Source organism: Malus domestica, chromosome 16 (assembly GCF_042453785.1).
Source record: "Malus domestica chromosome 16, GDT2T_hap1".
Classification (NCBI taxonomy): domain Eukaryota; kingdom Viridiplantae; phylum Streptophyta; class Magnoliopsida; order Rosales; family Rosaceae; genus Malus; species Malus domestica.
The window spans coordinates 29,006,759-29,031,583 of NC_091676.1; the positions used below are offsets into that span (position 1 = coordinate 29,006,759).

The 24,825-nt window shown below is 37.9% G+C and overlaps 2 protein-coding genes across 3 annotated transcripts; both read right to left on the minus strand.

Moving 5' to 3' along the window:
* Positions 1-6,298: 6,298 nt before the first annotated feature.
* LOC103445852 (uncharacterized) lies at positions 6,299-12,968 on the minus strand. Its single transcript, XM_070816068.1, is given in 8 exon segments — positions 6,299-6,394; positions 6,396-6,763; positions 6,766-7,424; positions 7,426-7,540; positions 7,543-7,857; positions 11,726-12,021; positions 12,794-12,799; positions 12,934-12,968. Coding segments are annotated over 8 exon segments (1,890 nt in total).
* A 3,254-nt stretch (positions 12,969-16,222) lies between these two features.
* Positions 16,223-21,539, minus strand: LOC103445823 (uncharacterized). Of its 2 annotated transcripts, XR_011577096.1 has the most exons (7): positions 21,106-21,508; positions 19,807-19,921; positions 18,797-19,441; positions 18,451-18,583; positions 17,742-17,814; positions 16,735-16,900; positions 16,223-16,642 (listed from the first exon to the last, which is right to left on the minus strand). XR_011577096.1 is itself a non-coding variant. In XM_008384882.4 (6 exons), exons 1-5 carry the CDS (start codon positions 21,186-21,188, stop codon positions 17,789-17,791), a joined length of 1,002 nt encoding a protein of 333 aa, XP_008383104.3. In that variant the 5' UTR covers positions 21,189-21,539; the 3' UTR covers positions 16,223-16,642; positions 17,742-17,788. The 2 variants fall into 2 exon arrangements, 1 of the variants encoding a protein (XP_008383104.3); XM_008384882.4 differs by lacking the exon at positions 16,735-16,900 and having other exon boundaries at positions 21,106-21,539.
* Positions 21,540-24,825: the final 3,286 nt, after the last annotated feature.

A 24,825-nucleotide genomic window follows, 5' to 3' on the forward strand; every position in this document is an offset into this window, starting at 1 on the left:
CCTCAATGAAGCTCAAAACTCGAAGCGCAAATTCTGGATATTAAAGAGGCTTCTGCTTTATCGAGACGTGTCAGTATCTGTCAAACTGCACATCTGCGTTGCGTAAATCACGCGCAATCTGTTGAATATTTCTGGAGAAGCAGAATGCACGTGAAAACTACTGTTAAATTATCCCAGACTTGCCGACACGAGTAATGGAACAATGCCTTCCCAGCCATTAAGAAAATTCTATAAATGTTGAACTTCAAAGTGAGGCAGCCTCACCCAACTTTCAGCCGCACTTAACCTTTCATCCTCTCTGAAATGGCTTTCCAACAAACCCTCTCGAGTCACTCAGTGTTCCTCATCCCCTGGGATACCTCTGCAAACAAATCTTCAAGAGCAAAAGTATTTCATATCATGAAGGTAGAGAGCAAGAGTATCTCATATCATGCATTCTCCATGTCCTTTTCCTTGTCTTTGTTCTAACCTGCAGGACATGGAGAAATTGCTCTCGAGTACTCGTCTTCCACTGCTGATGTACTTCCAAAGAAGCTGCCACATCTACCTGAAGAACAGATAAGGCAAGCGAAAATGATACCAGCAGCATGTGGAGACAACGTGCAGAAGAAACAAGCAGAGAAGAATGCAGCTTGCTCATTCAACACAGCACAAGGAGTCTGAGTTGAAGAACTAAATAAGCTACCACATCTGCTTGGAGAACAAATAAGGAATTGAGCCTGCACAATCAACTCGAGAGCAGAAGGAGTCTGAGTTGAAGAACTCAAGAAGCTTCAACAACATCGCCAAAGAGCAAAGCTTCGCCGTACAATTCCAATCCAGTTCAAGATCAAAGCTGTGGAAAGGCAACAAGATCATCTACCTCCATAACCAGATTTGCGTTCCTAAACTCTACTCTGTTTAATTTTTACTTTGCCATACTTGTCATGTTTATTCGTTGTTTGTTTGTGTGAATTTATGCTTGAAACATTGAGGACAATGTTTGATTTAAGTGTGGGGGGGTAACCATTGTTTTGCATGAAGAAATTCTTTGCATGAAATTCGTAGGAATTTATCACCCATTACTTCTAGTGTTGTTCCTTGCTGTTTTAAGTGTTTTTAAGCTATTTTGGAATGTTTTAGTGTGTTTTGACACAAAAATCCGAAAATATCATAAAAATTTGAAAAATTGTTGTGAAAAGCCTAAAAAGAGTGTTTTGAGTCGTTTTTGTTTATTTTGTGTCTTAGGGTACCTTCCAACACAATGATGAGGATTTGGTTTTTAATTACATGACTGTTAAAGAGAGTTATAAACATGGATGAACATTTGATTTACTCTTTGGTGTATGCTTGGTTGTGGTTATAATTTATGAATTCACATGCAATCATAAAGGAAAAATTAGTTTTTGTAACATGCTTGAAGGAAGGAACTCAAACAAACGCTACAACCTTGTGAGACTTGAGCCTAAACGTTATTTGGAGAGTTGAAAATCTGTGCATTATTGTTTTCTAAGTCGTTGCATGATCTCATTATTCTTTGCTTGGTTACTACTTAGAAGGCGTTTCATCATTTAGTTCCAAATGCTAGAACTCATGCCCATTTCATTCAAAGCATGTTATTGATTAACATAACACATATTCAAGATAAAGTTGTGTAGTGACCACCACCTTAGCCAAAAAGCCGTGAATCCCTATGTCATTATGTTTTGTAGGTGTTAACCCCATTGAGCCTTGTTTAGCCTTTTCTTTGTTAACCCACATTACCCTCACCTAGCCTAGATTAGGACTATCCATACCCTCGTTCTTAAAGTATAGTAAGCATCATTCAAATTGAATTCCTTTGTGGCAGAAACCAAGTGTGGGGGAAGTTTTTATTTTGTCAATTGTGTGCCATAGGCACGGGTAGAAAGAAAAGAAAAGAAAAAAAAAATATATATATATATATATATTCGTGGAAAAAGAAAAATAAAATAAAATAAAATAAAGAAAAAAATATGAAAAGTATGAAAAAAAAAAGAGTTGAAAAGATGTGAAAAAGTGTTCCAAAGTATTGTTTGTTGAAGTAAGGGTCCAAAACAATGAATTCGACCCTAAGGAGTTGTCTAAGTCTTCCCTTTGTGTTTTAAAGTTAATTTCTACAATCTAAGTGAATTCTAAGTTTTAATTTCATTACTTTGCGTATTAATGCTTGAAGAACGTTTGTTTTCCCTATCCTTTCTTTGTTAACCAATACCCCAAGCCCCGTTGCAACCCTTAACTTCTATCTTGAGTGTTATGTGTTTCAATTTGTGGAGTTTGAATTTGGTATAAGCATATGGTGTCACTGGTTCTCGCATCTAAGTAGTAGCATTCCATTCATGAGATCATATCTAAACATGCTTGTTAACTCCGGAAATTGCGTTCTTTGTGATACATATATGTGAGCATTCGTTTTTATATGTACATCAATTCTCTCACATATAACTAGTATAGGGTGTGTAGTTAGAAAATCTGAGTGAAAATAGAGTGCATATCTTGTAAGGATTGAGGGAATTCTCTAAGGCATGTTACTACATTCAAAACATTGTTTTAATTGGTTAATTGTGAACTAGTAAGTAGTGACTATGATTAAGTATGTGCTTAAGTGTTAAATTCACTCAAATCTGTGGGAATGATAATCTTTAACATGTCATGTGCATTGGAAATCCCTGAGGCAAACGTTGGAAGGTTTAGGTTATGTTTGTTGGTTTTATTTTGTTTTATTTCTTTGTTTTGCTCGAGGACTAGCAAAAGCTAAGTGTGGGGGAATTTGATAGGAGCATTTTTATGCGACTTAATTGGCTTGTTCTCATGCATTTATGTTGTTTTTCCTTAGTTAGTTTAGTGTTTAAAGTCATTTTCGTGCAATTTCAGGTTTTATTGTCAAAGTATGCAAAAATGAGCATTTTGGAGCTTTTAGGAGCAAAATTGGGCTTGGAATGAAGTGCATATGCATGGAGCAAGGAGTTTGGACGAATTTGAAGTCAAAAGAGGCTAGGACCATGCTAAAAATCTGGTGAAACAAATACAAGTTGCAAGAAGGGATAGGTTTCTAGAAGGATTGACCAAAATTTCACTCAAAACCATGCCTACCCCAGAATTCATCAATGCCGTGGGTATTGACTCACTTCCACCAGAAATTTGAGTGATTGTTCAATACCTAACCCACTAGGAAATTGAGTAGATGATTCATCCCTAAAATCACAGAAATTCACATCCTTGTTGCTTTCCACCAGAAATTTGAGTGATGATGCAATGCCTAACTCACCATGACATTTGAGATGATGCAATGCCTAACTCACCATGACATTTGAGTGGATGATTCATCCCCAACTCAACAGAAAATGAGTAGATTGTGCACAGAAATTGAGTGGATGATTCAAGACCTAACCCACCATTATTCTCCACTTCAATGCCATGTGTCACCTACTTGTTTTCCACCAGAAAATTGAATTAAACAAGTCCATCCTCTCCCTATAAATACCCATGGCAGCAGCCTCATTGAAGGCATCCAGAAATTAACCATTCTCCAAGCCTTGCCTTGCCTCTCCCTACATATCTAAACTCCTTCCCATCCATTCCTCCACATAACCAACCCTTCAAAACATCACTCCAACCTTGTGTTGCAGCAAAGAAGAAGAGGAAAGTTCTTGTACGTGCTTGCTATCCAACATGGATCGTTGGAACGTTTAGGTGTTTTCTTTCTTTTTATAATTCTGTTTATCTTTGTTTTGTGAACATGAGGAACTAAACCCCTATTTAGTTAGGGGGAAGTTTGAAGCCATGAACATGCTTGTGATATGAATTGATTTCTTCCAATTGTGATTTGATAAGTTGTGATTGCAATTCAATTATCTATTTTCTTCATAACTGATTCTTGTATGTTTATTAAGGATGCATACTTAGTTTTCATACATAAATTAGATGCTAGAATATAAATGAGTTTTACCTAATTGTTACAAGTTTATATTCATGAGTAGTGAAGGTTGCTTGTCACAATCGCGTTAATTGAATTCTTGGCAAACGTATCATGCATTCATAGTTACAATTGCCTCGTCAACACTTATGATTTTCATTGAACGTAATGATCTCTGATTGTATCTCTATTATGCATTCATATAGGGGACTTTTAGAGAATAATTTGGATTGTCGCATGCATTCATCCAATTCAATAAGTAAAGGAAAATCTGAGGGTTAATTTGTGCATCACGGTCAATCTGGGGTGTTGAGCATCATAGTTTATTGAAAAGCAATTGGAAATCGATTCATGTACAAGTGTGTCATGTGTGAAGAACGGACCTCTAACTAATCCATCCATCATCTTATTTCTCAAATTTGTTTTACAATCTGCCTAGCTAAAAATCTATTTAAGTTTTAGTTTATTTGTTTTACTTTCAACTTCACCAAACCCAAATCCCCCTTTTACTTTCTTGTTTTAAAGTCTTTTGTTTACATTTTTAACTTTGTTTTTTTTTGTTTTTGAGTCAGTTTAGAGGTTTTAGCAAGCCCTCCTAATCCCCGGTTTAGAACGATCCCTACTTACATACTTTGCTACAATTATCAAAAGAGGGTTTAATTTGTGTGCTTATATTATACGCATTACTAGCCGATGTGGGACAAATGGGATTCAAACATGTCCCTGCACGTGGGACCCCATTTTGTGGGTCACACGTGGAGATCCACATATCGGCAACCACGTGGAGCCAAGTCGGGGCTCACCAACACATGGCGTCAAACGAGGACCCACCCAATCACTTGGCATCCTTGGCCTATGTGGAGCCATATCGGGACTCACCCATCGCGCATGGCCAAAGGGGACCCACCAAATCACGTGGCGTACAAGCTTGTCCCTTGGCTCTGATACCATGTAGAACTTTTCAGATCGACGGGCCGAGGGCTCACTCCAATAACACTGATACTATCCCCACTTTACCACATGCTCAATTAGTCAAGTGTGGGATTTTATCACAAAAGGCCTCGGTGTTAGTTAGAGTGGGATAATTCTATTTAAACTTTTCTTCTCATTTCCATGTAGCCGATGTGGGACAAATGAGATTCCAACAGGCCCCCACACGTGAGACCCTATGTGGTGGGTCACACGTGGAGATCCACACATTGGCAACCACGTGGAGCCAAGTCGAGGCTTACCTAACACGAGGGGCCAAACAGGGACCCACCCAATCTTGTGGTATCTTTGGCCTACGTGGAGCCATGTTGGGACTCACCCATCGTGCGGAGCCAAAGGACCAAATCATGTGGCAATACGAGCATGTCCCTTGGGTTTGATACCATGTAGAATTTTTTAGATTGACGAGCCGAAGGCCACTCCAACAACACGGATACTATCCCCACTTTAGCATCTACCCAATCCATCAGGTGTGGGGTTTTATCACAAAAGGTCTCATGGTTAGTTAGAGTGGGGTAATTCTATTTAAACTCTTCTTCTCCTTTCCCTCTAGCCAATATAGGACAAATTGGATTCCAACACGAAGTCTATCTCTTTCATCTTTTTATTTCTAAACACAACGAATAATCAAACCATTGGGGAACTATATGAAAACACGGTACACAAAGATGCATAAGAGCCGTCTATATTTTCAACTTTGAAGCTCAAATTATCAAGATTGAAGTAAATCAATTTGACCTAGAAAGAGGTGTATATGATTTTGTCATTATGTTCACAAATTCACATAAATTGGAATACAAAAGGAATCCAATTGTTCCATGAAAGCCTCAGGCATTGATGTCTTGCCAAAAAAAAGAAACAAATAAATAACATTGCACAATTTAAAGTTGAAAAAGTCATGTATCAAATAACAAGTAAACAGAACCTCTACAAACATAACTTTTGATGGTTCTCAACTTACTCACCATTTACAGCACCGAGTTTGTGAATATCACTGGTAAAGTCTAAGATTCTATCAGTCGAGTCTTAATGATTCCTTGATCAGAATATCTCAGTTAAAGTATAAGGTTCATTCCAATTTGATTTTTTTGATTAATTATTGGCCAATAAAGCTTGTTTCTATCATTGTATTTCAACCTACAATTTCACAAGGTAGTAAAATTAATAAACCAAAACAAGGAAAGAGAGCATGGAAGAGAAACTTGTTATCCCTTCACACAAATGAATAGCCAATGCACAAAGATAGAGCTTTCAAATGGCCAATAAACTATGGTACAAGCTCATTATCAAAGAATGGTACAACAACATACAATCAACAACAATCTCTCGAAATAAACAACAAAAAAGGAGACACAACCCTTAAGCTTAACAATGCAACAATGATTTCATCATGGGTCAATTGCACATGTATACACCGCTCTCATACCTGCGATTAACCTCATAAAAGTCTATATTACCCTCAAAAGCTGGCCGCAAACAAACACCGCTCTTCACTGCCATTTCCTTCATTAGAATCCATAGGTATCCTTGCCCTCAACCGACCAGGAGATCCATTCAACGGAATCTCGAGGATATGCCATTTCAATTCTTTGTCAAACCTACTTAATACAGCTTTGGGTGATACCTTCAACAATGTAAGATCAAGTGGGAGTTTCAAAACAAATGTCACATCAGTTAAAGGTGCTGGCAACTCAGGGTTTGACACATATTGTATCATCACATATAGTAAGCTCCTTGTATGCCGTTGCATAAGACAAACCCTCAAGGGCAATGGCGTCAACTTAAGCACCAAACTATACTTCAAAATGGGTAAAGGCTCATCAGAGGTTGCGATCCTCATATGAAACAACCCATTCCCTGGAAAGAAAACTCATTTTCTTTATCACCACCAGTAATGGTTGGCAAAGTCTTTAAATAAACAACACCCAATAATCCTACTATAGCAACCAATGTCTCTCTAAACTCAGCACTGATCTCTTCAACAATGTGCATCTCAAGACCCTTCATTTCACTTTTCACAAGGGTGTCAAGAGGAGTACCTGCTGCTGCACCACCGGTAGCTGCATCTGCAGTTTTCGGAGCATTTGGCTTGGTCTGCAACAATTCAAGCCCGCCAAGCCCTTCTTTCTTCGCAACCTTCTTTGATCCAACAAACTCAGAAGCATCCAAGCCACCGCCCTAGGCATCACTAAACCTATCAAAAGTCTCACCCGATGAAGCTTGGTCATTCCCAAACTCAATACCACCATACTGCCCTTCAAACCCTTCCACCGCAATATGGGTACTCTGGGTCGCCTCTGCCGGAGGCAATGTCATCACTTCAAGCGTCGCCAACGCCATTGTTAAGTCTATGGCAGAATGATCCTTGTTCTTATTAAACCCACTTACCAGCTCTTCAGGCTGATTAATCTTCTTGTTCGCCGCAAATAGATCATTCTCAGCTTGGCTTTCTTCCTCATTCTCCAACTTTTGATCCTCCTCCTCAATCTGTACCACCAGTGCCAAGCTTGTCGCCACCTCACCCAGCCGTGATCGTCTCTAGCAGCAATTCAAACCCTAAATTGTTGAAAGCCACAATGCCCGCCTCATGTTCGACTGAAAGCGCCTTCACCGCCCTCAAATTCTCCGCCCACAGTTCTTGTTATCGGTGTCCAACGCCGAGTGCACCATCTTGGCAATGCCATTACCGTGCATCGACGAAAGCATCACCGCCAATCAAATATTACTAATACCTCTCAGAACAATGTTGAGAGCCATGTAGATCTCGGCGTACTTTCGACTCAGCTTTTTTTGAGTAACATCGTTGCTGCGACAAGTAGTGACGATGACACTGACGGCCTGGTTGACGATGTGGATGCACTCAAAAATGTTGATCAAGTTGTCGTGATCGACGATGGTGACGTCGAGGACGTAGATAGACTTGACTAGACGGTAGACGACCCAATATATACCGAGATTCAACCCCCACGACGAGTGATGCGAAAATTAACTTAACACACAAATTTAACCCTCTTTTGACAATTGTAGTACAAGTATAAGTAGGGATCGTTCTAGACCGGGGATTATGAGGGCTTGCTAATAACCTCTAAACTGACTCAAAAACATAAAACTAAACTTAAAAACACTTAACAATACTTACAAAACTCAAAGCAAACTTACAATACTCAAAACAGCTTAAAACAATCAAATAAACTTAAACTAGACACTAGGAATGACTTTGGACGAAAATTGACTATTACTTGAATCAAAACACTTAAAAACACAAACTAAAACAGATTTGAAACACTTTGAAACAAGAAACTAAAAGGAGGGGTTTTGATTTGGATGAAGTTGAAACAAACAAACATGTATGAAAAACTAGACAGATTGTAAAACAAATTTGAGAAATAAGATGATGGATGGGATAGTAGAGGCTTTTTCTCCACACATGATATGTATGCAAACAACTCAATTTCCAGTTACTACTTCATTGAATTATGAACGACAATGCTCCAAATTAACCGTGACATCACTAGTTAACTCTCAGATTTTCCTTGTTTTATTGGATTGGATGACATCATTCGACAACCCAAAACATTCTTCTAAAGTTCCCTACATGACATCATAATAGAGATACAATCAAAGATCATTACGTTTAATGAAAATCATAAGCATTGACAAAGCACTTGCAACTAGACATCATGTCACTCATGCTAGGAATTGAACTTAACGCGATCGTTTATAAGCGACCTTCACTATATGTGAATATAAGTTTGTAACGATTATGTGAAACTTCCTTATATTCTAGCAACGGATTTATGCATGTCAATTAAGTGTCGACCCTTAATTAACAAATACAAATAAGTTATCAATCAAATAGTTAAGCCAATTGCATTCACGATTCAAGAGTTCATAACTGGAATTTATCAAATTATATTGCACACATAATCATGACTTTGAAATCACCCCTAGCCAAGAGGGGTTTATGAAGGATGATTTTGTGAAAACATGTTCATTTGAATAACATCTATAGCATGCATTTAACAATTAAAAGGCGGAATCATGCTTGCATGCATTCAAAAACAAAACATTACCCATGAAATTCAAAGCCTAGTAGATTGGTGAACCAAGACTCAACTCAAATCAAAGTGAGTTGAGAAATTTATACCTTTGTAGATTCCTTTTTGCATAAGCAAAGGCTAATCACCCAAAGAGAGGGCCTTCATTCCTTGCTTCTTAGATCCATGGATTTGGATGGAAGAATATGGTTCTCCAAGTTCCCAAAATTGAGAACCTCTAAGTGTCTACACCAAGGTTAGATTGGAGAAGAAATGAGTGACCTTGGAGGAGTGGGATTGCTAGCTAATCCCTCCAAGGGGGGCGGCCTCTTTAGAGAGAAAGGAGAGCTTTGTGTTCTCTCCAATTTCCTAAAAGAAACCCTTTATGAATTTTAGGCTATAAAGTTCTTTATATAGTCACTTCTTAAATGACCTAAAGAACCAAAAAAAAAAAACCCTAATTCAACACACATGGCCGGCCACATAAGGGATTTGGGCTTTTGGGCCTTTGTGAATCTTTATTCATTAAATTGTCATACAACTTAAGTCAATGGGCTTGACGTTCGAAGCCCATTGGGCCTTAAGGTCCAAAACTATCCCGAGGTCTTTAACGAACTTATTCGTTTGATTAATTAACATATTAATTAATCCTTGCCATAAATAATTAAACCATTTAATTATTCTTACTTATCTCCATTGTTTCTTCAATCTCTACCTTACACGGTGTACTATCCAGTAGGTTCCTTTTAGCGAGGCAGTGGGCGATTAAAACTCTTTCAAATCGATTGTGAATTGAAACTTACTTTCAATTCTCCCTTTAGTGTTTATACACGTTTAGGGCTTCCACAAACCAAGAGTGACACCTAGCAGCATATCATGGTTACCCAAGCTAATCAGAAGAGGTAGAGAACCTATTCAGTTTAGGATTACAAATGCAATACGGTCTTTCTCTAATACAATACTCTTGACCACATTGTTTGGTTTGATAGTTTATTCATGTCTACTATCCAATGTAATTCGTGTGCTTATATGATTACCTTGAATGTGATTTGGAACGACTTTCCTAAATCGCATTCATATTCTGGCCAGAGATTCTTAATCATATCATAGAGTATTCTCCCTCAAACGGTTTGAAGGTTAGAGATCCCTTGTTGCGCATTCACTTGCCTTCATAGCTAAGTGGCTTAACCCCAACTATGTCGTGGACACCCTCCTGATGGAGTGACTTTGACATAATCAAAGATCAAGGACTTAACCACAAGACAACTATGATGCCTCAGGTCAAAGGACTACTTTGCATTATCCCAACCATGAGTTCTCATGTGACATGAATATGAGAACTCTTCGTTGATCGTGTTCAGTGAACTCATTCTCTATTGAGCACCTACGTACTTGTCTTGATGTCACACACACCAATGACTCGAGACTAGTCACTCTCCCTGAGAGAAGACACAGCACGTACTGATCTTAACGGACTGTCAATGCCCAATTGGCAATCCTATGATCAGGAACGTTTAGGATGTGTCTACGAAAGAATGGTCTCATGAATCTAACTTCTTTAGATTGCATTCTCCCAATCACATATTCCTTGGACTTATCGTTTAAGCATATAACATTTATATGAGACGGCTCAAACAATAATCTTTGCCCTTGATATTAAACTAGATTAGTTTAACATGTGAAATGTCCGTAAAGTATCATCATATGATTGGTTTTAGGGCACATTTCCAACAGTTTAGCCACTCATATTTACAACAAAACGAAAGGAAATGAATTTAAACATTAGAAACAAAAGAAAGAAAACACCTAAACGCTCCAACGATCCAAGTTGGACAGCAAGCACGTCCAAGCACTTTCCTTCCCTTCCTTTGCTACGGCACAAGGTGTTGGTGAGTGTTTAAAGGTTTGCTTGTATGGAGGAATGGATGTGAAGATGAATTGATGTGTTTGGATGAAGGTTGTGTTGAAATGGGAGTGAATGATCTAACAAAGTATGAATCCATTTATGTTACACACACTTCCTTTTATAAAGGAAGTGCATGGCAATGGAGGGGAAGATGGAGTGGTGTAGCAATTGAGTGCAATGATTCAATGTAATGATGCATGAAATCTGAAATGGTGGAAGGAACAACGAATGGTGTAGCAATTGAGTGCAATGATTCAATGTAATGATTCATGAATCTGAAATGATGGAGGGAACAAGGAATGGTGTACCAATTGAGTGCAATGATTCAATGTAATGATGCATGAAATCTGAAATAATGAAGGGGACAAGGGAGATTATGCATGGCATGGGTGAAAAGGTGAGTAAGTGGTGAATCAATGAGTGCAAGGAGGTGAAAGGATATTGTGCACATGGTAGACAAAGGAAAGGAAGTGGAATGATGCAACAAATGAGTCAATGAAGGGAACATGGATGATGATGCACGGCATAGGAATCCAAATGGAGTGCAATGGTGGTGCACGGCAATAATGGAAAGGTGAATGGTGGAGTGACACCCCTTTGTGGCTGAACTCTTTGTCCTTTTTACATTAATTCTTCTTTCTCTTTAACACATTCCTAGCCTCTTTAGTCTTCAATTTCGTCCATCCACCTTGCTCCATGCATGTGCTATTCATTCCAAGCCCAAAACTGCTCCAAAATGCACCAAAATGCATCTTATTGCTTCATAAGGCCTATGGACCTACAAACACACGAAAATAGCTTAAAATACATAATTAACTAAGAAATAACAACATAAATGCATGAGAACAAGTTAACTCAGTCGCATAAATATGCATCTATCAATGAGCTGGCCACTTGAGGCAACAAGTGGGCTGTCACTAAGGGAGGTGATAGGGTCAGCGGTGGCATCGGAGGAAGAGTCGGCGTGGATGTAAGAATTATCTTTGGTGGTGTGGGGATGTTGTTGCTTGGCGGCGGCGAAAACTAGGAGGGTCTGGCGGAAGGATGAGAAGGTGACGAGGGCCTGGGCAGGCAAAAATCATTCTTAGGTTTGAAGGAGGATGTCAAATCCATTGGCAGGTTGGAGAGAAAGAGAGAGATAAACAAGACATGGTGGGATCGGATCAAGGTTAGATCTGATTCAGGGTTTCGGTTTACAATGGTTTATGCTGATGTGAAGTTGTGAGAGATGTTGACACGGCGAGACTCTGATTTGGAAAGCTCAGTTGATGCGTAAGAACGCGGTTATAGGCCGGAAATGAATTTAACAGGCCACCCTTATGTAGATACAAATGGCAAGGCTTTCTCAATTGCACTCTACTGGCCATTTAACTCAAGCATTGATTCAATTTCATGCATTATTTCAATTAATTTTTGTAATATCTCTAAATTAAGAATGTTGTATAAATTTAAAGAGAGAATGAGAGAGGGAAAAAATTACGTTAAGGTCAAGTGAGTATACTTCACGATACCCCCTTAAGTTCGACAAACCCCCCCCCTGAGAATAGCAAGCATTGCAAATGAGATAGTTACGCATATCAATTCCTAGAACAAGCTTTTGAAAGGTTGATTTCAACGACGACTTCGTGAAGAGGTCGGCAAGGTTTATTGGGATCGAATTTGCTTGATTTCAACCTTTTGATGCTAGGTAGACACAATAGCTTGGTGTTGAGTTTGTTGATGTATCATTTCTTGATTTGTCGGATACATGTGGCGTAGTCCTCATGAATGGTAATTGGGACTCAACGATGGAAGAAGAACCACAAGTGTTACGAATATGCTAAACAATAGTTTTGACGTGCAAGTTTGGCTTCATGCATGGTGGTGATTTCACATGGTTTGAATATGTTGCAACTAAGATATTACGATGTTTCTAACGATAAAGACATAATCCGTCTGGGAACATACCTTTCCCTAGTTAGATAAGTAACCAGCGTTAGCAAACAACAAGGAAAGCATCATTTTGAAGACCAAAGGTGTAATCTATTCTGATATGCATCAGAATAGAATAAGCCAAAACCCATGCTAAGGAAAATGTCTTTTATTACCAATTCAGTGGTGGAATGTAGACGTAGTGCTGCATCTTACCAAAAAATTATGAGTGAAATAGATGTCCGATCTAGTTCACTGAGCTAAGTACAATAAACACCAATCGCATTTAGATATGGAACTTCAAGCTCCATAACCTCTTTAGGAATCTCATTTTGCATCTAGCATATGGACGACCATGGGTATACTCAAGGATAACACCTTCTGGGTGTAGTTAGACTAGTAGACTAAAATATTGTCTGAACTATGCTCAAACTTTAGGCTGAGAATGAAACGAGTTTTTCCAAGATCTTTCATCTTAAATTCTGACTTCAGATGCGTAGCAGTTTCTCAATCTCTTCAGGAGTCTAATTGAGATTCATGTCATTGATATAGACCACAACTCTAGCAAATTAGGAGTATGACTTCAACATACAAGGACATACTTTATTCACATATTCTACGCTGATCAAATAGTCACTTAGATAGGTGTACCAAATCCACTTGGATTGTTTCAATTTGTAAAGTGAACACCTCAATCGAATCGAAAGGTTGTTCTATGGTCTAGAACTATTTAAATAGACCATGTAGGTTCTTCCAGAACTTTCATGTAGATGTACATTTCATGATCCCCATAGAGACATGTTGTAACCACTTTCAAAAGCTGCATTGTCAGTTCTTCAAAAACTACCAAACTCATAAGGTAGCTAAACGTTATGACCTTCGTTATGGAGGAATACATCACGTCATAATCAATCATAGGGTGTTTGAGAGAAGCCTTGCACCAAAAAGGCATGCTTTGCACTATTTCATTCATCTCATTATTCTTTTCTACTTACACGACAAGGTTTCATTGAGTGGTGTAGGAGGTTCAAACACTCTTTGGTAAGGAATCTAATTCGACCAGGATTGTTTCTTTCAAGTTGTTCAATCAGTTCTACATTAACTACATCAACGGATCATGTTTTCATATTGTTGCTTTTCACTATTTCAAATAGCTACCATATTCTTGAATATCATTGATGACAATTATCATTTCAATTTTATAACTAATCTATGCACGCATAATGGAAAACTTCAAGTCTCGGGATAATCCAAATTAATTTCATGAGGTGGAATGGTTGAGACAACAATCGAGAAGGGATTCGTTTTATGCCATGTTTCTCTACTTCCAAAGAGTTGAATCATTCTAACTGAGTAATTTTTCGAGCTTTAGGTGGAGGATAGATGATGGGTAGCCACCAGTGCGCTAGGTTGGCCTAAGTATGCAGTGTATTGACCTTTGTACCGACCTTTGATGAAGAGTTTTTACCTTATGCCATACTTTAGTTAAATACAAGTGTTTTTATTTTTTTATTTTTTTATTTTTTATTTTTTTATGATGTTGAGATTTATGAAATTACGATGCATGATCATACATACTTTATATGCTCATCATGCATGCTTATACTGGCATCTATAATACTCGTTCAGGCTAGGACGAGCTTCATGTGTAAGCTCACGTCGCATCGTTACGCTCACATTGGATCCCATTGTAGGGTTTAGATGGAGGGAGTGGTGGTAGCGACGGTTGTGATGGAGGCAAATGATTGTTGTGTTAACAATGGTTGTGCTGGATGGTTGTTAAAATGGTGGTTGAGATGTGGTGGTGTCCATGATGAATGTAATGGGGTGGAGAATGTGATGATGACGGTGATGGTGGGAGGTAGTGGTGGTGGCGGTGATGTTGGGAGGTTGTAGAGTCAAAGATGGTGTTGGTAGTAGTAATGATGGTGAGACAGTGACGAATATTGTGGTGGTGATGGTGGTGATAGTGATAGTAGCGGTAGCATACATAATTACACTTTTTATTAAAATTCCAACTTAGTTTCATAATGTATATTTTATTTTCTCTAATTTTGAAAAACAGAGAAAACTTCAATTTGATGCTGACGTTGAATATTATTTTGTGTTTTTTTTTTGTTTTTTGAGTTTATTTTCTTAACAGTCTACCAAACGCATTTTCACCTTTTTTTTTATCAGTAGAAAATTATAACAAACATGTCATTCTTAATTAGGGATTAGTTTTGAAAACAAAATAAATTGAATTCAAGAAGGATACCAAACATGCTCTAAAAAATTTATCAAGTGCGATGTAACTGTTACATAATGTGAGTAAACAAAAAACCTAGCTTCAACAAAATATGAACAAAAGTTGCATGAAATTCCCATGGAAAAATATTCAAAACCCCAACCCATTCCTGCCCTTACTTTGGTTATTACTTATTAGCCAATCATCGTCCAGTGTTTTTCCTCAAAAGGAAAATTTATCCACTACAGATCATTGTTATAAAAATCTCCGCCTAGCATTGCCTAGGTCCCGCCTAAGCGACAGGTGACTGGTCACTCCCCCGATTAATGTCTAGGCATTTGAAAATTAAGAAATGGCGCTTAGACCAACTGAGGCGCCCGTCTAGACTGCCTAGGCACCTGCCTACACCCGCCTAGGCAACTGCTTAAGTTGCAACTCACTTAGACAGAAAATAGATAACTTTCAATTTGCATTTAATTTTTTCAATAAATTGTAAGAGATTTGTTGAATAATTAAATGAACACACACTATATGCTTGCTCTCCATATTTTCATTAGGTTCTAATACTTTATAATACATAAGTAATTCTATTTTGTAATTTATGATGAAATTATATATATTTTAAGTATAAACAAACACTTATTCACACGAAATATAATGGATTTACTTAAATCCACCTAGTCCACCTAGGCGTCCGCCTAGACCCCGCCTAGCCGCCTAGTCACCTAGGCACTAGGCCCCAACCTGTTGCTCGACTAGCGCCTAGCATCTTGTAGAACCTTGCTAAAGATACGAGCTAGGAAAGCTTTTTTTTCGTCAATGAAGTGCATAATTGGATCTAGAGACCTCATCGAACATTGGTAAGAGAAGTCACTAGGATAACTAGTTGGCTAGGAAAATTGCTATAGAAACATCTTTTTCAGTCCATATAGCTCTTCCACAAAATAAAATTTATACGAGTCCCATATCAATCCCAGAATACCGTGATTCTCATCCCATGTGGGAGCTGAATTGTAAGGTAATTCCCACAACATCTCACCATCATCCCACTCTCTCACCAAAATGTTGGTATAGAAATGAATGAATCCTTTCATCATTCGTTTCGTGTGAATCAATCACCCCTAAAAAGCACTTTACAGTAAAAGCAAATGGGGATGTACAACTTCAGGTGAGTATCCTATTTGGATCCTCTTTGTGAGTATCCTATGAATCAATTCATCATATCCGTTCATCAGTCATCCTGCAGCTAGAAATTATATTGAATTTTTATTTAAAATTGAACACAAACAGTACCTAATGAAAGCTGACCGCATGATGTACGACAAATGGCTAAAAAGAATTGATCCTCAGATCCTCACAAAAAGAATCTGGAGAGGATCCTCATCCTACAACTTCGACTTGGATTTTGAGTCTTCACACCTAACCGTATCACGATTGCCATCATAATTCAAGTTTCAAACTTAATGGGGGCCGTAGAATGTTTACATTTCCAAATATTTTTCTTATGTTTTAAAAGCTATCTGAATGCACATACACGTTTAATGCTCCAAAAAAAGGGTAGCTTGGCATATTCGTCTAAAGCCCTAAAAGCCATCGACGCGATGCTAGTCACAAGCATTCCCTTTTCCGGCTCATCACCTTAGAAACAGCTTCAATACCTACAGACAAAAAACCATGGAAATGTTTAGTAGTTGACCCAAGTGAAGTCATTCCAACAAAATAAAAGGCTCGAGCTACGATTTTTATTTACCAATAACATGTGTGGAAAGTGTTGGAATCTAAAGGTCTTCGCCTAAATATGTTAAAGACAGAGTATATGGTGGCCAAGTTTAGTGCGAATGGAGGTCCAAATGAGAAAGGAGTGAGGACTGGATAGAATGAAATACCAAAGAGTGAACGTTTTCGCTATGTTGGATCTACCTTGCAAAAGAACAGAGAATTAGATGGAGATATCAACCATAGAATACAAGCTGGATGGATGACGTGGAAGCGTGCATAGGGCGTGTTGTGCAATAGTCATTCCTACTAAAGCTCTGGGAAAATTTTATGGAACGGCAATAAGGCCAAAAATGCTTTATGGCATGAAATGTTGGGTGGTAAAAATCAACACGTGCAAAAAATAAGTGTAACGAAGATGAGAATGCTTGAAAAGATATGAGGGCACACGAGAAGACAGGATTAAGAACGAGGAAATCCGAGGTAAATTAGAAGTGGCTGCAATTGAAGATAAGATGAGAGAAAATCGGTTAAAGTAGTTTGGACATGTGAACAGCAGACTACAAATGCTCTGGTTACGAGATGGACGCTGAGTGTAAAAGGCGTAGAGGAAGACCTAGGAATGCTTAGAAAGAGACTTTAAGAAAAGATATGGAGTATTTGGAGCTAATGGGAATTATGGAAGACATCGCGCAAAACCGCGCAGTGGCGTTCTAGAATTCATACAGCCGACCCCACTCAAAACCGTGCAGTGGCATTCTAGAATTCATACAGCCGACCCCACTTGTTCTTGTTCATGTTTGGGATGAGGGATGTGAATGTTTTACATAGAAGAGGCCAACGGAGGGTGGCTGAAATCTCCTTCATCCTCTTTGGGCCAACGATGATCAAATCCAAAGACCAACTTGACCATCACTGAATAGACAACAATCAGAATGATTTCAAAGTTCTAACTAACTATCAAACTAATAATCGTGAAGCAAATCCAACGAATCTCCAAAATTTATAAGATAAATATTAGTGTCAAAGCAATAAAACTACCTTTCGGTCTTCATCCTGATCAGGTGCAATGTATTTACCACTTTTTCTTAACTTGAATAAAATACAAACGGTACTGCAAAAAGAGAACTCTTCATAAGCACAGTTTTATACATCTACAAGTATTAGCACTTCCAGAAATTAATATTTAAATAATTGCAAGCCCATATCCTCTATGATTAACTGCAATAACAGATGCAAGAATGCAAGTGAAGCAGGCATGATCTTAGCATGCGTTGTTAATTGCAAAAGTATGTAGGCGCTAGATGTCATAAAATCTTATTATATGTCGATATAAGCTAGGCCAGAAACAATATTCTAGCTGCTGTTAAAAGACTTTCCGACTAAAAATTGCCAGCAGATACAAATTACAATAATCCCCAAACAGTTCTCCCGCAATCAAGTCTTCATTACAAAACTCTGATCTGTTTGACACTTAGGAGGACTGCACACTTTATGGAATGAAATCTCACAAGTTTGAAACATGAATATTATCTCCTAAGTCTGATATGGCTTCCTCAAATGTTTACAGCAGTTGACTCAGTTTATAGCTAATATCTTAAACTATTTCATTTAAATACAGACTGAGAGACTACATTGTGAAGCAATTGATTAAAATGGTTTGGAAAGTACTGAAGACCATTTTAAGTTTAGCATACAGCATATTGACTTCTTGATGTTTGAAATACGTTCAAGCAAATCAAAAGCTTACCAAGTAGAAAAACAGTGAGCATTAAACCAAGGGTAACTTGAACTGAACAACGATTGTTCAGGCGTGGAGGTGCTTGCCATTGCTTCCGTGGGCTTTGCAATTGCTTCTGAGATGCACCAACTCGACTGTACATCTGCAGAAGACAATCTTTAAGTTCATTTTTCAAAAAATCAAAATAATAATAAACAAATGCAAAAATCTATCAGCTGAAAGAAAGCAGAGGAGAGAGGATGAATAGAACTAAAACCAAGCTTGTTCTTTTCCTTCTCCTTGCATGTGAAATATTTATTGCCTTATAATCAATTGTTATAATCAACTCTGCCTTTCAAGTACGTAATAATCTGACCTGGTTGAACAAATTAATTGCTTTAGTTGCCTGATGCAACCTTTGCTTCCCGAAGACAAGTTTGAATCCTTTTTCTTTGGGTGTATCCTCATACCCTGGAATTAGATTTTTTCTCTGTTCAACTTCATCTGCTATTACGATCCTCAGCTCCCTGTAATTTGGTGAACTGCATGTCTTCCTTGTATAAATTTTATCATCCTTCATTTCTGCGATTTCTTTTCCTTTCAATTCCATGACAAAATTTGGATCCTTGGAAATAGTAATAACATCTTTAACACCCTTTATTTCATCAGAAATGTCTCCATTGCAGGCAGCACCATATTTAAGGTTCCTGTCTTTTCTTGTAATGTCACTTTCCTCGGAGCTTTTCACCCAATGCCTGAGTTCTACACGTTCATTTTTGGCAGTTTGCTTACTTTGGGATGTCCCAAAGAGAAATGCAGCAAAATCATCTTGTTCTTCTTCATCCATGTGTACCCATTGAAGGGGTTTCTTTCCTTCCATACTAAATGATTCCCTTAGTGTTGTTTCAACACGAGAAATTTGGTTTTCAATAGCAGCAAGAAATTGTCCATGTCTAGCTGCTGTATGATCATCACCACATTGTCCATAGCTCAACCTGACAGCCTTCTCAAACTCTTCCAACTAAAACACATTGACCATTCAACATGACAGATACAGTTAGAAAAAGTGCAATAGGGCTAACCATTTACATAAAAATAAAAAAAATCAAAAATTAAAATTTCTCTGATTTCAATTGGTATTAATATCTAACAATCCAAATCAAGATTGAAATGCTAACAGAGATTGACGTTAAAGCTGAGATGAGTTTTTTTACTTTCTTTTGGAATCGATGGAAATTTTTTCTAAATTGGATTCTTCCTTGCTCAACTTTATTAACAAACACCAGGATAGTATTGATACACTCATAAATTCTGATAAGATTTGTGTACAGTGAATAAATAAGAGAGGAAGAAAGGGAGATAGCTAAAGTGGGACAAGAGACGTACCTGCCATTTGGCAGTACCCAAAGCGGTTTGCAGCTCCCTACAGAGTTCATCCAAATGTTCTGGTGCTAGCCTTTCACTCCTCTGTCGAACCCATGCCCTGTATGTAGATTCCATTCTGGAAAAGAAAATAAACAGAAAATAAAAGGGAGAGGTAGAGAATAAATTATTCTGAGTACCAATTTTATTGAGCTTTCTAAAAAGAAACAAATATGCCACTCTGTATAACGGTCTGGTGGTATTCCTCTTCACTTTGAAGTGAGAGGTCTTAGGTTCGAATCTCGTGGATGACAAATTTGATACCAAAGTAGGCTGCCCATTGTATGGCTTAGCCGAACTCCCCCTTCCCTTAGTGTAAAAATATCGATGTACTCAAAAAAAAAAAAAACAAACAAATATCTAGATGGTGATAGTTTCCAAGTATTCGAAAACGAGAATCAGCTCCCTTCAATCTTTGCAAAAACTTAGAGGGAATAGCAGCATAATACCACTAAATCCCTGTAATCACTGATTACTCAACATAAGGAGTTGACAATTGGTAGAATAACAATTCAAATTCTAAACTGGAAGAAAATGGCATTTTTCTTTAGGCCGGGAAGAAAGTGACCTTTTGATTATAGTTCACCTATCCCTGGGATATAGGGCGGTCTACCGTCTACCATTATCTCCACAGTGCAATTACCAAACATGACTGACTCACAAAGTCATCCAACATCATGAGAGCATTTACTTAATGATTAGAATACAAAACAATTTCTCTTTCCCCATTCCCAGTACAGTTGAGCATACTTTTTCTTATCATCCAAATGAAGGGTAAAATCATGCTAACGGACACGATTACAGCACACAGAAGCTATATCCGTAAAAAAAATTATCATTTCCAAACCACCATGAGAGATTACTTATCATAAACCTATATAGATGTTCAAATTCAACCCAAAATATACATCAGGCACATCATCAAAACTTAAAAAAAGTGGGAAAAAGGGAGAGAAACACACAACCTAGAATCCCAATGACAATACTCAAAAACCAGCATAACAACCCAATTGAAAATTCTCCAACAAACTACAAAATCTAAGCACTATCAAACATACAACAGAAAACAACTGATGCATATTTCACATCAAAAAAATTCCACAAAAACATAATTCAATAAACCCATATCCAAATTCCAATAACATAGTCTAAATAAACACAGAAACCAATCAAAGCAGCTCAACCGGCATGATAACAAATTATCAATAAAGTAAAAAAAAAATTAGAAGAAAAAAAGAAAAGAAAAGGAAAACATGAACATACATGTCAGCTGATTCTTGGACCTCCTCAGCTGCTGGAAAGAAGACGTCTTTTTTCCAAAGATCAAAACTGCTTGCCACAATCATCTTGGTTCTTCACCAACATCAAATTCTTCACCAACAAAATTGATAAACAAGGACACCTAATTGCCTTCCAAGCCTTAAAAGTTAAACCAAGCGAAAAAAAAAAAAAAGCTTCAAAATTTTTCACATAAGCGGGTATTTATGTTGCTCAGGCGGCGGCAGGTGGGTTTTTGTTGTTTGGTCGTCTCCTGTCCTCTCTTCTCTTCTTTGCTGAGGAGAAAGCAAAGAAGGAAGAGAAAATAAGAACGAAGAGACAAAGCCAAACAGATTGAGAGAGAGAGAGGACAGTGATGGGAGAAGTATAAGGGATCTATTTATTTCTTTTTTTTCTCACTACATTCTTTCTTCTGTATCTCAGTGGGTATTGTTTCTTTACTTTTTTATTTTTTTATTTATTTTGTTCTTTTTTAGGAGATGACAAATATAAATAAGGTAATGCTTGTGTTTTTTTCAAGGAAACCTACTTTATCATTCAATTATAGATAACAAATCTTTACCATCCAAATACCATAAGTGAAATCGTGTATTTTCTTTATCATCATCTAAAAGTCATATATGCAAAATATAATTCAACTTGAAAATCTTTTAGTCATTCATATGTATAAAACAAATAAACTGTTCATCATGAGGATATCATTTGTTATCAAAATCGTTGAAAGGCTCCATTATGATATTTGGAAGGAAAATATTCGTTATGATAACAAAAGCATTATCCATATTAATATTCGACCAAAGGAAACATTAAACTAAGGGTAGTGATTTCCGAACTAGGATCACCTTTAGATCTTAGCCTGCGGAACCAACTGATCAAAAAATCTAATCCGTCCATTTTTTATCATGTTGCCAGGAATAAATTTAAATGTTAAACAAGGAAAAGATGAAATTGGAAGGCTGGGATCCTCTGATCAGTTGGATCCGGAGGTGATCCCAGTCCGTGATTTCCTACATCCATTTTACCATACACAATGTTGAAAACTATTAACAATTAAAAAGGTGTGCCAAAGGTATAAGATAGTGTATGAAAATGACCACCTTAACCGATAATATAAAGTAGCACTTTGATGCAACAGACCATAAAAAAGATGTAGACCACTAAACCTTTGCCATGTACGCTTAGGAGCCGCCTAAGAGTGTTTATTTTTGGGAAATTTACTGTTTTTATGATTCTACAGAAGGGTTCGATACTAACTTATTCGCACACCAAGAGGTGCAAATCTATCGTTGTAGTATAAAAACGTCTAATTTGTTTGACAATCAAAATATTGAGTTTTAAATCATTTTAGCCAATTGTTCTATATTTTTTTTTCTTTTGACCAAATTGCCCTATATTTTTCATGCGTGTGGATTTTGTATTGGTTGGTGGTATTAGTGGATTCAAAGGAGGTGTCGGCGGTTGGAGACAGATGAGGAAGAAGAATTTGAAATGAAAAATAAACCAATCGAACCAAGGAAACCAAACCTGAACCGATATATAAAAATCATATATATAAATACTCAAAACCGCATGTGGATTCGAACCCCTTCCTTCCAATTGCAAATAGTTGCTTCAAGCCAACTTGATTGCAGGTTTTGTGTTGCTATAATTGTACGAGTAAGTTATTTATATGTATTCTAATCTTTAATGCTTTATAAAATTTCTAAAGTTTATAAACCCAAGTTGTCACTCCCATTTCACCTCTTGGTATTCTCAAACTCTCTCTCTCCCCTCCTCTACTTTCTTCCTCTTTGCTTTCTCAGTCTCTCTCTCATTTCTTCCTCTCTTCCTCCAAATCACTCTCTCTCCAGTTTTCTCTTGTCCTCCTCACGGATTACTTCTTCCAAACCATGATTTTTCCTCGCCCTTTCGAATCGGAACCCCCTCCAAATTGGAAGATTCTAATCCAGATTTTCTAATCTCTCACGGGTAATTTTCAAATCAAAATGAATGTGATTTATTGTGACAGCTGGTCCCAAATGTATATATTAGTTTGTCCTCGATAGCGTGGAAATGATGATTTTGCCCTTGAGCGTTGAGTTGTGTATGTGTAAATGGGCTATGGATTTGGACTAATCCATTTTTTTCCTAAGTAATTGGACCAATTAGATTTTAGTTTTATTTGTTTTTGTTGGTAGCCCAAAGCTGGACCCCACACACACCTTCACACTCCCGTTGACTCTCTCTCTTCTCTCTCGACTTTCATCCATATTCCGTACAACTGTAGGGACAACTCTCAAACTTACCCTTTGTGCACGGATCGACGTCAAGAAGGTTGTCTTTGTGTTCCTTGTGAGCCTAGGAGCTCATCCATATAGTTAGTTGGACGTGAAGACTTCAATTACTCGAGAACCCGAAAACCCCGATGAGGTGCACTGTTCATCCATCGTGATCGAGGAGGTTTTGTCGAGTTTGGAGGTGTTAGGGAGCCTTAGAACTTCTTCACGAAGCTTAGGGAAAGATTTTGAAAGGTTTTGGAAGTCGGGAAGTCCAAGTTCGTGGAGTTGCAGAGGTGGCCGGAGTAGCGAAGTTTTCCCGACGAGATTCCGTTGGTTTTAGGTCCCCAAAGTGGTAAGGAAGTGTTCCTCTAGTCCTAAGCTTCATTTTGATATAAATTTCATGGATTTTGGTGTTAAAATGAGTGAGAAATGATGGTTTGAAGTTTTTCCCAGTTTCCGGTGACTCACCAGAGAAGAAGATGAATATTCCGTCAACTTTGACGGAATATTCCTAACTACGACTAACGACGTCAGGTAAAAATAACGGCATATGCTTTTATTTAATAGAATATTCCCTAATGCCATTAGGGAATCTATCAGTGTGCCAGGCACGTGCCTGTATGTGGGTGGCGCGTCTGGCCGTGCCTTGGCCAACGTGTGAGGGCGCGTGGGATGTCGGAAAATTTTTCTAAAAATATGGGGATGTTCGTAGGGTTGAGTAGGCCACAATGGTATATTCAAATACCCCAATTGAGCAATGTATGAGAAGCTATTAGCTAGTTTTGTTTATGGGCTTAAAAATAATGTTTAAATAGTTGTTTCGCATATAGATGAGACCTATCCTGAGGACGTGCGCAGTCCAGCAAGGCTCGGGGGTTACGACCCTTCCACATATCAGTGAGTGGCCTTTTGGTATGTGTGTGTGTGTATATATATATATATATGGTATTTTTCCCAGAAAAATTAATTAAATGGTTTGATACTTTGAAATACCATGTCAAATGCTTTCTATGTTTAATTGTGCATTATTATGGTTACATATGTATTGTTACTAGACGCTATGGACGCTCAAGTAAGCTTCAGGTGAGTATATTGATGGTAGTGATGGTAGTGAGTACATTAGTGCTGAGATATATTTCTAGCTTATTATCCTGCACCCCGATGTTAGTGCTCCGCCTGAGGACAGGGCCTAGCCTTCACGTGATCGTTCACCTCCCGCACCACACACTCACCTTGGATCCAAGGCAGGTGCCAGCCTGTCATACATAGCACTTTAGGTGGTTCCGACTCGTAGGTAACTTGCGATACTTCGCAAAGCCTTCACATGACCATAGCACTTGAGCGTATTTATTTACACCCAGCTTGTCATATAGACCACTTTAGGTGGTTCTGACTTGTGTGCAGAGAACTAGTTTATGAGTTATAAATCCAACCGTACAGGTCATGT

What these genes read in the sequence shown, in the direction of transcription:
- LOC103445823 (XM_008384882.4), bottom strand. Translation starts at nt 21,188, where the DNA reads ATGATTGTGGCAAGCAGTTTTGATCTTTGGAAAAAAGACGTCTTCTTT. An exon ending in TGGGTACTGCCAAATGGCAG is followed by an intron (nt 19,442 to 19,806) that starts GTACGTCTCTTG and finishes AATGTGTTTTAG; the next exon opens with TTGGAAGAGTTTGAGAAGGC. An exon ending in GCTCACTGTTTTTCTACTTG is followed by an intron (nt 17,815 to 18,450) that starts GTAAGCTTTTGA and finishes CTCTTTTTGCAG; the next exon opens with TACCGTTTGTATTTTATTCA.